The sequence below is a fragment of the Ceratotherium simum genome, chromosome X, assembly GCF_057802395.1.
Source record: "Ceratotherium simum simum isolate JZ-2026a chromosome X, ASM5780239v1, whole genome shotgun sequence".
In the NCBI taxonomy this organism is placed as follows: Eukaryota; Metazoa; Chordata; class Mammalia; order Perissodactyla; family Rhinocerotidae; genus Ceratotherium; species Ceratotherium simum.
In genome coordinates this window covers 82,227,866-82,242,524 of record NC_141940.1, presented here as the reverse complement: position 1 = coordinate 82,242,524, position 14,659 = coordinate 82,227,866, and the positions used below count along the sequence as shown (strand labels likewise).

At 40.9% G+C, this 14,659-nt stretch overlaps 2 protein-coding genes across 2 annotated transcripts in view; both read left to right on the top strand.

Moving 5' to 3' along the window:
* Window positions 1-4,559, top strand: part of FAAH2 (fatty acid amide hydrolase 2) — a 201,152-nt gene extending 196,593 nt beyond the window's left edge. The window contains 1 exon segment of the mRNA XM_087426432.1: window positions 4,405-4,559. Coding sequence (XP_087282558.1) covers window positions 4,405-4,559 — 155 coding nt within the window.
* Window positions 4,560-5,028: 469 nt separating this feature from the next.
* LOC101404614 (zinc finger X-linked protein ZXDB-like) lies at window positions 5,029-14,369 on the top strand. The gene has a single exon (XM_087427295.1). The coding sequence runs from the start codon at window positions 5,044-5,046 to the stop codon at window positions 7,489-7,491; it is 2,448 nt and encodes an 815-aa protein (XP_087283421.1). The 5' UTR covers window positions 5,029-5,043; the 3' UTR covers window positions 7,492-14,369.
* Window positions 14,370-14,659: the final 290 nt, after the last annotated feature.

The following is a 14,659-nucleotide window of genomic DNA, read 5'->3' as shown; positions in this document are numbered from 1 at the left end:
ATAGCCCACCTTCAGAAACCACAGATTGGAGGTGTGTGTCTCCACAACAGCTGGCTCTCAGTGATTTCTATGAAGTGAGAGTGCCTGCTTAGATGCTCAGCAGTGACAGCTTCCCAAGTGCCAGGCCTAGAGAGCTGCTCTTCCTGTTAGTGGACAAGTTTCCTTCTCAATATAAGTTGCCAGTTCAATCACTAAAGAATGGATTGTTTGCCACTTAAGAATGGCAAAAAAAAAAGAAGTGCCATTTTCTCCCATCAGCTTTTGTCCATTTTGGAGCCTAAAGCAAATCGAGAAAAGTGCAATTAAAGCAATCGAATTGCCAACATTGGTAAATATATACACTTTGTAACACTAACACAGAAATCTTCTGCCATGCTCCTCCGTGGACAGGGCTCTGTTGGGCATGAGTTTAAATGAAATCCAAGCATCTTCTCTCCCTGTTGAGCTCAGGTGCAGCTACCAGGAATGCAGAGCAGCATTTAAGGTATAAATAAATCTCTTCCTGAGGAGAACATGTGCTACTCACACTTATGGTGGGAGAGATAATCTCACCACACACCAAGGCTCTCCTTGCAGGTGAAGCAGGCAAGCCCTGCATAGGGCTAGAATGCAGAGCTCACAAGCTCTCTGCCCTGAACGCATGACACCCCTTTGTGCAAAACGCTGGGTTTTGCAGCAAAACTCAATTCAGGCCAGGGACCCATGGCTCCACCAAACGTCCTCAGCAGTCTATTAAAACTCCTGAAATGGCCAGTCAGCTGCTTTAATCATTAATTTGCTGGAGAAACAACAGGATAATAGATACTCCTCCTGGGGTGAGCTAACAATAATAACCCTGGCAGGTGGGGTGCCTACTATTCATGCAAACTAAGAATAGAAGAGATTCCCTAGACAGATAAAGGATATGAAGCCAATTATCAATGTATTGCCTCCACGCTCTAAATTCACCCTTCAATATATGCTCTCCGATAATGGATGAATTCCTTTAAGCATCCCTCCTTTCAAGTGAGCACGATGTTATGCTTTCTCAGTAGAAGACGCTGAAGGGACACTGAAGGAGGAAGTGGCTCTCCTGTGATTTCTGGTTCTCAGAGGTGTGGGTGTGAGGATATCCTGGGTGCTCTGCCTCAGGCATGAGCCAGAACAACTGTCCTCGTCGAACGTGCAATCCCGGTGTGGCCTGGTGATCAGCGTTCTGTGGCCCTCTTCATGGGGACATCCTGTGCTCCAAGCCACCTGCCCACTGATTCTGTCTGCTTGCTTGCTCTCCCACCCCACCTCATCAACACCAGGTTTAGCTGTTGTAATTCTCCCAACGCTGCAGCCTTCCGAACACCAAGTCCCTCCTGATCCTATGTACAGGGCATTGTTAGCTCCAGGCCTCCAACTCCACCAGGACCCCTATTCCTACTACACACCCACACATTGGCCATCAGCTGTGGCTAGTCCACACTCATGTGCTCCAGAGGGTTGCTTCCTGCTTACCCTGCAACTGTAGACCAGCTCTGGTTCTGTAGACCAGCTCTGGCACCGGCAAACCAGCAAATTTCTCTACCATCCAGTTAAGTTTTCCTATACCTTCTCCAATGAAGTGTAAACTCCAGCCTTGGGGAGGGGCCCCCATTCCAAGTTTGTCTTTCCTTGGGTACTCTCCCTCAGCCCCAAGATACTATAGTAAGGATGTCCACTATCACCCAGAGAGAGCAGTAAGGGAAAAAAAAAGGAACAAAATGCTTGGAAAGGAAGACATAAGACTGGCATTATTTGCAGATGATGTGATTGTGTACATTAAATTCTACAGATATTTACAGAAAAATTGTTAGAATCAAAAGAGTTTAGACGTTTGTAAATCAACATACAAACGCCAACTGCTTTCTATTTACTGGCAACAAATTTAGAAAATAAAAATTTTAAAGATAGTACTTGCAAAATATGAAGTACCTAGGATAAAATGTCCTCTTATGGGAAAAATGTAAAATATTATTGGAACACAATATAAAAGTTCTTATTAAAATTAGAGATGCACCATATACATGAAGCAAACATTCAATCTTGAAAAGAAGTCAAATCTAAAAATTCAACACAGTCCTAATTAGAACCTCTAACAAGCTTTTGGTTGGACTCTTTCTGATGAATTGATAATTTAGATGGAACTGAAACAGGCCAAAAATAACCAAGACACTTTTGAAGAGCAAGGTAGAATTGTCTGGCCTTATCCAATATCAGGATTGACTACAGATCTGTAGTAATTAATATTGATATGTGGAATTTCAAATAGACAGATAAATAGGGCCATGGTACTTAATAGAGAGTATAAAAACCAGACCATCCATAGGTAGACACTTGATTTAGGACCCATATGGCACTACAAATCAGTTGGCAAAGGGCAGACTTCTCAATAAGTGGTTCACTGAGACAATCTGGTATGCACATGANAAAAAAATGGAACCCTACTCAACATCATAAACAGACATCACTTGCAGGTGGATGAAGACCTAACTGTGAAAGGCAAAGCCATAAATATTTTAGAAGACAATATAGAGAATGTTTTCATGGCCCCAGGGCAGGGATAGGTTTCCTAAAACAGAAAAGCACTAACTGTAAGGAAAAGAAAGATACGTTTGACTATACTATAATTAAAATCCTCTGTTCACAAAGCACAGCATAAAGCAAGTGAATATTCTGCCACAGAAACAACAGAGCAAGGGAATATTTTGGCCACACATATAACCACCAAAAGCCTCGTATTTAAAACACATAAAGGACTCATTAAATCAGTAAGTGCAATATGGAAAATAGAATAGAAAAATGGGTGAAAGAGTTGAACTTGAACAGGCCTTTCACAGAGGAGAAAATCCAAAAGGCTCATACACATACACATGAGAATGTGCAAAAGCTTATTAGTAATAGGAAAAAAAAAAGAAATTAAATTCTGGCAATACTTGGTGTAGGTGAAGATGTATAGCAGCAGGAACTCTCTATGCCACTGGTGGGATTGTAAATTGGTACAAGCACTACAGAAAACAACTTGGCATCATGTAGAAAAGCTGAAGATATGCATATCCTATGGCCCAGTGATTCTGCTCTTGGATGTATACCCAAGAGACTTTTACACATGTGTCCCATGAGAAATGTCCAAGAATGTTCATTACAGCATTGTTCATTACAGCATTGTTCATTACAGCAGTCAAAAAGTAGAAACAACCCCAGTGTCCATCCACTGTAGAATGGTATAATCATATCATAATCACTTTGCTAAAATCATACACTGGAATGCTAGTCAACAATGGAGACAAACGATCTACAGCTACTATGAACAACATGGATGAGTCTCTCAAATAAATATGATACAGAGTGAAAGAGGCAAGCCATAAAAGGAAGCATGCAGTATGATTCCATTTATGTAACTTCATATAAACTATATTGTTTAGGGATGTGTACAAAAGTGGTAAAGCTATAAATAAAAGCACTGAAGTGATTATCACAAAGTCAGGATAATGACTATATCCATAGAGGAGGGTGAGGGTGGTGATTGCGAGGAATACAGTGGCTGTATTTTTGGAAGGCTGGCAGGGGTCTATTGCTTGACGTTGGTCCTGGTTACATGTGTGTTTGCCTTTATAAATTCTCTAAACCTGGCAGATATGTTTTATGCACTCCTCTGTATCTCAGACATGAGAAACGCTTCCTCCAAAAAACATAATAGAAACAAAAATATGTGACGTAGAAATTCTAATGAGGTTTTAATTGTCATGGATGAAAAACTTGATCTTCTAATCAAAAGATCAGCAAGTGTCCATTATCATTAAAAGAGGGGGAAAGCAGGGATTATTTAAACTATAGGTACCCCATAATCTAGTCATCACTCTAAACCCTTCTCTTGCTAGATATTTCACCCTATATTTATATCAATTCCCAAGTCACTGATGACAGACAAATTGGAGGATCATCATCATCATTAACAAGATCACTAGCTATCACTGGCCAAATCCATTACAGCGAGACCGGGCCACCATACTTAAGTGCAAGCAGGCACACCCGGGTATTGGACATGGTCATCTGTGCATTTTTCTTGGGAGAGTCCATCGCAGTGATTTAGGGTTTAACCTTATCACATTTAACTGGTACTCCTGTCCAGAGACCTCCATGTGCTGGAAAATCTAGAGTAAGCTGAGGAATGTCCTCATTGTCTTGTGAGATTGGACATGAAATTTACCATGGCACAAGCAATGGTGGTAGGGCAAAGAGTTGGTTTAGGTTGTGCACTGTACAACCCAGGAGAGGGTTGGGTTTTCCAGATTTCAATATAAATTGTTTCATCCTCCAGGCTTTGCATTTCTAGGGTGAACAGTGCTAATCTGTTTTGGCCTCACCTCTTATTCATTCTAATCTCTGCATCGGCAGGACAAAAATTTAACTCTGTGACAAATTTTCCTGAGGACCTTGTTCACGACAGTTCTGGGTATGGACGTTGTCTGGCGGAACAGCGGGGAGGGGGCGAAGGACATCGTATTCAAGAGGAATCGCTAGCACTATGGGAGTTTAATGTTGACACGTAGTGTATTCTCTCGGGAATTTTCTCTCATCTATCAATCCAGCCAGCCAGCCAATAAATAATTTTTAACACATGAAAAGTGCTAAGCACCATGCTTAGCACTGGGAGGGGCTGGGGGTGTGTTTATTTTGGTATATACAGTGAGGTACAGATTTAAGTTAGCACCATTTATTCCAGCACCATTTACCGAATGAACTGTCATTTCCCCATTACCTGGGAAGACCTCTTCGATTTCCTACTAATATTAACTGTGGAACTTATTTATGCATACCAGGCTCTGCCTCTGGGCTTTCTATTCTGTCCCAGAGACCCAGTACCAGAATATTTAAATCACTGTGGCGTTAAACACGTTTTAATATCTGATAGGGCCAGTTTCTGCGCATTGCACATTTTTTTCTTCCCTTTCAGGAACGTGTTCGGGCCCGCGGCAGGGCGGGGTTGCGCCTCCTCCGCGGCTCTGGTTCCAGCGGAGCCTCACCGACGCGGAGATGGAAATCCCGAGGCTGCTCCCGGCTCGCGGGGCGCGACAGGGCGGCGGCGCTGGCAGCTCCGCGGGCGGCGGGCGGGGCCACGAAGGTCTTGGCCCGCGGGCTGGCCAGGCCCCCGCCCCCCGCCTCCTGCTGCTCCGGGGCCCGCAAGATGGCGGGCCCGGGCGGCGGCGCCAGGAGGCCCGCGCGGCCTCACGGGGCCCTGGCCCGGGCCCGTTGGCGCCGAGGCCCGATCACGCTGGCGGCGGCGGCGGCGGCGGCGGCGGCGGCGGCGGTGACGACTTCTTCCTGGTGCTGCTGGACCCGGTGGGTGGCGACGTGGAGACCGCGGGTGCCGGCCAGGCCTCAGGGCCTGTATGGAGGGAGGAGGCCGAGCAGGGCTCACGGCTCCAGGGGGGCGAGAGCAGCGCGAACCCCACGGGCCACCCTGCGCTGGGCTCCCGCTGCCTGTCTGCAGTCCCCGCCCCTGCCCGGGCCCCGGCCCAGGCCCCTGCCCCGATCCCCGCCCCAGGCCTGGGCCCCGCCGCGGCCTTCGCGGGCACCGTCACTATCCACAACCAAAACCTGCTGTTGCGCTTCGAGAACGGCGTCCTCACCCTAGCCACGCCCCCGCCGCCAGCCTGGGAGCCTGGGGTCTCGCCTGCCCCGCAGCCGGGGGGTCTGATCGCCCCGCAAGCAGAGGTCCCGCACGCCGCGCAGCCCGGCGACTGCCCCGAGCTGCCGCCCGACCTCCTGCTGGCCGAGCCGGCCGAACCTGCGCCCGTCCCGCCGCCCGAGGAGGAGGCAGAGGGGCCGGCCGCCGCTGAGAGTCCTCGCGGGCCGCTGGGCCCGGGCCCGGGCGTGGTGCTGTACCTGTGTCCAGAGGCACAGTGCGGACAAACCTTCGCCAAGAAGCACCAGCTGAAGGTGCACCTGCTGACACACAGCAGCAGCCAGGGCCAGCGGCCCTTCAAGTGCCCCCTGGGCGGCTGCGGCTGGACCTTCACCACGTCGTACAAACTCAAGAGGCACCTGCAGTCGCACGACAAACTCCGGCCATTTGGCTGCCCGGTGGAGGGCTGTGGCAAGAGCTTCACCACCGTGTATAACCTCAAGGCGCACATGAAGGGCCACGAACAGGAGAACGCGTTCAAATGTGAGGTGTGCGAGGAGAGCTTCCCCACACAGGCCAAGCTCAGCGCACACCAGCGCAGCCACTTCGAGCCGGAGAGGCCCTACCAGTGCGCGTTTTCTGGCTGCAAGAAGACATTTATCACAGTGAGTGCCCTGTTTTCCCATAACCGCGCCCACTTCAGGGAACAGGAACTCTTTTCCTGCTCCTTTCCTGGCTGCAGCAAACAGTACGACAAAGCTTGTCGGCTGAAAATTCACCTGCGGAGCCACACCGGCGAGAGACCTTTCCTTTGTGATTTTGACGGCTGTGGCTGGAACTTCACCAGTATGTCCAAACTCTTAAGGCACAAAAGGAAGCACGACGATGACCGGAGGTTCATGTGTCCTGTGGAAGGCTGTGGGAAATCTTTCACGAGGGCCGAGCATCTGAAAGGCCACAGCATAACCCACCTGGGAACAAAGCCGTTTGTGTGCCCCGTGGAAGGCTGCTGTGCCAGGTTCTCTGCTCGAAGTAGCCTCTACATTCACTCCAAGAAGCACTTGCAGGATGTGGACACTTGGAAAAGCCGTTGCCCAGTCTCCACTTGTAATAAACTCTTCACATCCAAGCACAGCATGAAGACCCACATGGCCAAAAGGCACAACCTAGGCCAGGATCTCTTAGCTCAGTTAGAAGCTGCAAATTCTCTTACGCCCAGCAGTGAACTTGCCAGCCAGGGACAGAGGGATCTCAGCGATGCAGAGCTAGTGCCTCTCTTCTCTGACGTGCCTGGCAATAGTTCTGCTGCGGTGCTAGACACGGCATTGGTGAACTCTGGAATCTTGACGATTGATGTGGCTTCCGTGAGCTCAACTCTGGCAGGGAACCTTCCCGCTAATAATAATTCCTTAGGGCAGGCTGTGGACCCTCGGGCCTTGATGGCCACCAGTGACCTTCCTCAAAGTCTGGATACCTCTCTCTTTTTTGGAACGACAGCTGCCGGTTTTCAGCAGAGCCCCTTAGAAATGGATGATGTCTCAAGTCTAAGTGCTGGGCCGTTGGGATCTCTGAGCTCTTTGGCTGTGAAAAACTCGAGTCAAGACCCCCAAGCTTTGACCCCCAGCAGTAAGCTAACAGTGGACACAGATGCTCTGACTCCTTCAAGCACCCTTTGTGAAAACAGTGTCTCAGATCTGCTGACGCCAACCAAAGCAGAATGGAACATACATCCTGACTCTGACTTCTTTGGACAGGAGGAAGAAACCCAGTTTGGATTCTCCAATGCAGCAGGAAACCATGGTTCTCAGAAAGAAACAGATCTTATCACAGTGACTGGCAGCTCATTTTTGGTATGAACTAACTCTATTCATTCCCCGCCACATGGCTTACTTTTACTAATTACACTCAATTGTAAGGATATTCTGGACTAAACGTTTAAATGCAGTCATGACTTATAGGTTTGAAAAAGAACAGAGCCCTGGGCTACAAGTTTGGAGATTTAAATTCTGATCTTGAGTCTGGAACTGACAAGTTGTGTGACCCTGAGCAAGTCACTTCACCTATCTGAGCCTTAATTTCCTTATTTATAAAATGAGGTGGTTTGAGCAGATTGTTTCTAAGGTATTTTCAGCTCTGTATTTTCATGATTTTGTGCTTTCTTGAAAATTTTAAGTTGTTTTACAATGATTAACTTTTCCATGTTCTTATAATGCAATGAAAAGTATGTTGAGAGTTAATGATCAGAGACCATGGAACTGGTGTTTAACTTTAAAAATTTAATGAAAATTTTACATAATGCCAAAAAATTTCTAAAATCTAGTGGTAGAACTTAAAAGAAAAGAAAGCTGAAAATATGGATTGGTTCTTTTTACATGTTTATCTTTTAGCCTCTTTTTTGATGGAAGGCTCTGTTGTGGTAGAAAGTACCAGGGCTTTGATGTGACTCAGACCCAGAAATACTGACTTTGTGGTATTGAATAAATGGCCTTAAATAAGTCATTTAGTCTCACTAAGCCTCAGTTTCCTAGCTCTAAAATGGTCATTGTAATGTACACATACCTGGTGCATCTTAGACTTCTTTTTCTATCCCAGTAGTTAGTTTTGGAGGGAAAATGTTATGTGTTTTGGCATGTTTTGGTGAATCTTTATCACCTTTCCTGCCCCTCTTATTCCCTCCTCAAAAAGGAGAATTTAGCATAATTTGATATTGCACTTGTGCAGGAAATAAAGGTACATGAGAGTTAAGAAGCGTGGAAGGGAATGTCTTTCTTCCGCAGATTAAGAAGGATATTTTTTCCACACAATTCTTGTGTGACATTGCCCACATGTCCTTTAGACCAAATTATAGTATCTTTGCTCTGTATTCAAAGCCAGACCATAAAGTGACTATAGAACCTGTGGTTCCAAGAAAATCTGGGAATGGACCAAAGTGAGATTTTCTCCCCTCTGTGCCCATAGACACACACACACACACACACACACACACACACACACACACACCCCTATATATCAAATCTGATTCTCTTCTTCTGAGTTTCATGATCGCTTGTGTCTATGACCACTTGTTCTGTTCCACATTAACTGATGTCTGTTACCTTCTGCCAGCTCTGCTCTCTCTCCAACCTATTCTCTAGCATGTGCACACCAGTCCTTACCATGATCTCTTCTTTTAAGTTTTATTTAGACAGGTCTTTTTCATGGTCACCATCTCTCAGCCATTCTCATTATGGCACATTTTTCAGTCACAATATTTACTGCAAGTCTGAGTGTGCACTAAGAAATGATTTTCTGGATTTAGATGTCAGTGTGTTTATATATGAATCAAATGATAACACGGATGTTTTATATAAGGTTTTAGTGAGACGTACTTCTTTTACTTTTCTAAAATTTTTCACCGTGTTGTTGTGCTAACAAACACTATTAGTTGCTCTGAAACATTCTAACCCAGTACTGTTTGCATGTAGATGTTTGTGGATAACAATTAGCATAGCACTTTAGCAGTACACTTTATAATTTGCCACTTTGAAATTCATCTGTACTGTCTTCTTAATTTTTAAATTGGTTGTACTCATTCAGTGAAAAAGCAAAAAGTATATAGAAATTTATAATTCAAAGAAATGTTTAGAATTTGATTGTTTCTAACCATTTAACAGTTCTCCCTCAGCACTTTGGAAAGATTTTAAGCCCATTTTAGAAATGTGTTGTCATTAGTTAAGTCCTCTTAAATAGATTATTCTTCTTTTCCTACAGATAGAAATGCAGAGGCCTGAGGTGAACACACAGGTCATAGGCATCTGTTAAGATATATAACCGTAAAAATATTTTAAAATCCTATCACTTTGTTTCTTTAATCTCTCTGTCCTATTTTCTCCCACTGAAAACTATTATAAAATACACTTTTGTTATATTTTGTGGAATTGTTTAATGACAAATTTTACTTTTCTTGAAGATAAAAATCTTGTAATTGTTTATGGGCTCACATGGTTCCTTTCAGTTAATTTTTTCAAAAGATTTCTGTTTTAATACCATTTTCCCAGCACGATGGTGAAAATGGCATGAAATTACACTCATAAGTGTGACTACAAAATAGTGGTTACATTTCTATTAGTGTTGGCATAAATTTGCCATTTTTTAAAAAATAATGAGACATGACTGAATGTTATTTCATTTGCCTTTTGTGCCTCTTCAGTCCTTGGTTTATTAAAATTTTGCTAATTGAAAACCCTCTAACAAAATGCTTTGCAGGGAGGTTTGCATCCACGGGACTCTGTTAATCATGTTCCTCATGAGTTAAAATATGTTAATCTTTACATTTTTACTATCTCATTATTATGCAATTGAAAGCCTTGAGTAGTAGAAGTGAAGCTTGGTAGAATGTGAAGATCACTTTTCTTTGTGGATTAAATGCTTCATATTCTCATCCAGGAAAAATAAGTGAAGGTTTTGGTATAACAGTGTATTTATAACTATTCCTTGATTCCAGATAAAGCGTTGATTAACTCCCTGTCTGGGAATACTCATAATCCCTTAGTAACTACTGATATCAAACAGATCCACTCGATGATTTGGTAATAATAAAACCTAATTAAGATGCAGCTCACTCGAAATATGTGACAATTGAAATATAAGGTTGAACTGAAATTTATGTATATATTGCTTTTGAACAAAAGATTTAACAGTTTTTCTAAAAAGCGAAATATGTGTTGAAGATTTAGAGAACAGATTATTTAAGCACTTTGTTGGAACAGAACTATGTATAATAAAGCACTCATTACAAATGAATTTTTTATATTTGTCAAATCTGAATTGATGGGGTCTTTGGTAACAGTTTTTAATCTAGGGACCTCATTGTATAAATCAAGTTAATTTACTGACTGCATACAAAATACAAGGTAGAGTACTAGGGATATGCATAAGAAGAGTAAAATGTGAACCACATCTTAATTTTGGAGAGAGCATAGCAATTCACATTTTAAATGTTTCCAGCTAAACAATACCAGCAAACATGTTTTCAGACACGAAATTAATGGCTTGGAGGAAAAGGAGGTACAGTAGCTATACTTTAATGCATAGTTAGATTTAGTTATGTAGAGAGGAGAGTAGATAACTTTTAACCAGAGAGAAAAGCACAAGGAAAGAATTCAAAATGGAATTGGCCACACAAATCTGTGAACAACAGCCTAGCTTAAATGCAAGATTCATGTTTGGTAAATGCTGAGTGTTAGTGTTAGACTGCCAGTATGGAGCCAAACTCTGGAGAGCTACGAAAACCAATCACAGTGGATAGGACTTTGTTCTGGAAATGAATAAGAGCCAATGAAGATATATAAGAAGGGAAGTCAAATGATGCATAAACAGAATATATAGAAAGTTTAATATAGTAGACATGTACAATGTGGATTTTATGGGGGATTTGATGGGGATTCTGTCTTGGCTCCCTCATATGTTCTCAGATTCACAATGTTTGCACTCATGTTTGCCCTTGCATATTTACAGGCCTCTTCAACCTCGTACAATACCCTCCCAGAATACTGTGCATCAAAATGAGCTATGTCACCTCTGTCTGACGTTTTTTTCTTATTACCACTCTCTTCCCTACTATGGACATTAACAGATAGTTTATGTGGTACTTAGTAATATAATAAAGCATTTCTCTATAATTTGGGGGTTGCAGCTTAGTCATTAATTTCAGTAGTTCCTCAATACAAACTTTGTTAGATCGAGTTTTACCTGTATTTTTCTCAGATTGAAAAAGACAGGATTAGGATTGTCCAAAACTAACTTTCATGTGACTTAGGGCTTCTTACTCATAATCTGCTCTGTCACCAGCTAACATGGTGTGGGGGAAACTCAGTCACAGGAATCACATTTTTTATCTACATAACCTAACATATTTGCTGCTTTTTATTGTTACCCTTACAATTAGTGGTGATAACTCAGAAGGAATGGAGTCCAAATAAAAAGAGAGAGTAAATAAGTAGCATAAATCATCGCCTGGTGATTGCATTTTGTTTGATGGTGAGTTTGCTGGCCTGCATTCTCAACAGAACACTTTATCTCATTCTACTTTTCTGCTGACATTTATGGACCTGAAAAACATTATCTGTCACTTGCCCTACAGAAAATAATTCAATATTTTAAACAAAGCAGATAATGATTCTTAAGAGCACTAATTAGGTGTAAATCCCTTAAGAATATCTCTTATTCATACCAGCTTATTAAGCAGCTGGTAATTATTGAGTGCCTACTCTGTGGGAGGCACTATGTGGTATAACACAAAAGTACATTTCATCAATTCATTCAAACATTTTTGAGCAAATATTTGACAAGTTCTGTCCTTGTGTTCATACACATTATGATCTAGACAGACAAAATCAAACACTGAAAAATAATATATAATCAAGTTCTAAGAGGTTACATTTTGGAATAATACAGATTTGAATATAATAGCAGTTGTCATGCTCAGAGTATGGACTAAAAATTGTGATGAAGAAAAATTCAATGCACAGATCATCAAAAACTATTTAGAAATTTCTAAGACTCCAAAATTGAATCTGGGATACAGGAATTAGGGAAAACTATCATAAATTAAAATTTAAACAGAATTTTGAGTGGTAGCTTTAATTATAGCAAAATCCTTTGGGAAATAAATTTTAGATTATGCTTTATTTTTATTTATTCTAGATTGGAATCCTGGATGTAGCAAGCGTTGTATCTGAAAGTGATCTTTTGGAAATCATGTAAGACAAATATGTTATTTTCAAATGAGAAAACTATCATATAAATAAATGGGATTAAGCTAAATAAAATTTCCTTTCTTTATGTTAGACAGAAAAGCAAATTTTAATTTTCTGAAACAAAAAAAACAGGGACTTTAATTAGAAAGTAATTATTTTGTATAGGTATACTAGTTGAAAATAAAAATGTATAAATCATATGTTCTTTAGGACTGAGAACTAGAATTTAGCATGGAGAATCCTGAGAATTCACCAATCATGTGGTGAAGGTCAGGGTAATCATCAAGCAAACATTTGAGATTCTGAATAAAATGTAACTGCCTTAACACATTTGTAAAGGGGAGCAAAGTCCAACATAGCAAAATAACTCTTTTTAGTGACAAGCAACACTAAGTTTCCAAGATACAAAACAATTACAAATGGAATCAAAAACAAAGACATTTCAACAATCAGCCATTCTCACTTTGGGATCAAGCCAATAAATTATTAACCTTTATAAGGATCTATTTCCCTTTCTTGTTTACACATACAATAGAGGGATATAACTGCAGTATGAGACTACATTATGCTGAATGTGGAAGAAGGAAGCTGGTCACATGTCTGTTTGTGGGGAAATCAGCCAAAACAGAGAGCTGAAATGGAAATTCCACAAGCAATGACTCAGTGAATAGAGCAGCAGTTCATTCCAGGATAGTTCCAATTTTAGAATACATGTTGCTGGACGGAGTCAGTACTTTTTTTCCTCCCAATTTCTGTTGACATTAGTTAGTTAATGCTAAAAGTAGCACTTGGTGTTTCTAAGGAAATGCAACATTTTTCCCCTTAAAGTCTCCTTATGTTCCTGTGCTTCTTGGAGCTAATTATTATCTTATTGTTAATTATCAATATCAATAAGAACTGTATCAGATGCCATGACATACTAACAGAAAAAGAGATGTCATATATTTTTTTTTTGCCTCACTTTTCAAAATGTTGTTGATTAAGTAAAACTTCTTATTCTCTTTTTTTTAAATTTGAGGACTCACTTTCCCACTTGGGTATGTCACTGTCATTTATGTACTTAGAAAGCAATAGGACTTGAGAGCATTGTTAAATAAGCGTTTGCAAGTATAACTAGAAATTTGGCTACCTTGAAAATGGAGAAACCTAGGCTAGCTCTTTTACTTTCTGAGATAACAGAGAGGGCTTATAGAAATTCATTGGGAAAAAAGATTCATTTCTGTTATTAAATCAGATTTTGTATTTATCAATCTTGCTGGTTAATCTTGTATATTTTACAGCATATTATGGTCCATTTTTAGAAGACTATCTACAGGATTGAGTCTTTAGATGAGACCTTAAAAATTTGGCTGACTTGTATTATATTTAATTTTGATACTAGGCATTGGATAGTCCTTTTCACTGTTAAATTTATGTACCAAATCTACTGAATATGGTAAAAAATCACTGCATAGAATCTTATTTGCAAATGATTCTGGATGTCTTTACGGTATTAGTTTGGGGCAAAAAATTCCTCAAAGATAAAATGTTACCTGGATTTACAAAAATCATCAAAGATTCTTCCCCAAAACAGAAATGACAAAATAAAATTTAAGCAACAACAACAAAAAGAGGTTAATTTGCTCTATAGCCGAGTGTTTTGCCTCTTCCTAAGTGTCTTTGGTTGACAACGTCTGGATAAAAGCACAATGGCAATTTTGAAACATGCTCAGTATTTTCCAGTTACAGTTAGCAATATAAAACCTTTAAATAGATGTTATTACAGCATTGGTCATCTGTCTGTTACCCTCTGGCTTTCAGAAGTTCCATGAAGATAGTAAGAAGTGAAGAGAAATGTTTTTCAAATATAGGCCCTGCCTATGAAATGCCAAAATATGATCAAGTTAGATGCTGTTGGATTATTTTACATGACATATAATCTTAGTATTTGATGCTTTTTAACTATTTCTACTTCAAATATTCTTTAAGGTATTTTGAAACTAAATGTCAGTATTTGATTCATGTGATTAAAGTTGCTAATTTATTTTTTATTGGATTTTCCTTTGCAGGATTGATGGATTATTCAATTCAATAAGCATTCAGATAACAAGCTGTAGGTTATCAGTTTTGAGGCTGTGTTGTATATTTTAATCATTCCTTGCTTTAATTTTTAAGCTACCATATATTGAATTATAACTGGCTCTATGAAACATTTTATTTAAAAATTTATTATTTTTTATAATTTTTAATTGAAACATAACATGTAGTACAAACAGATCATAAGGATATAGCTCCATGAATTTTCACA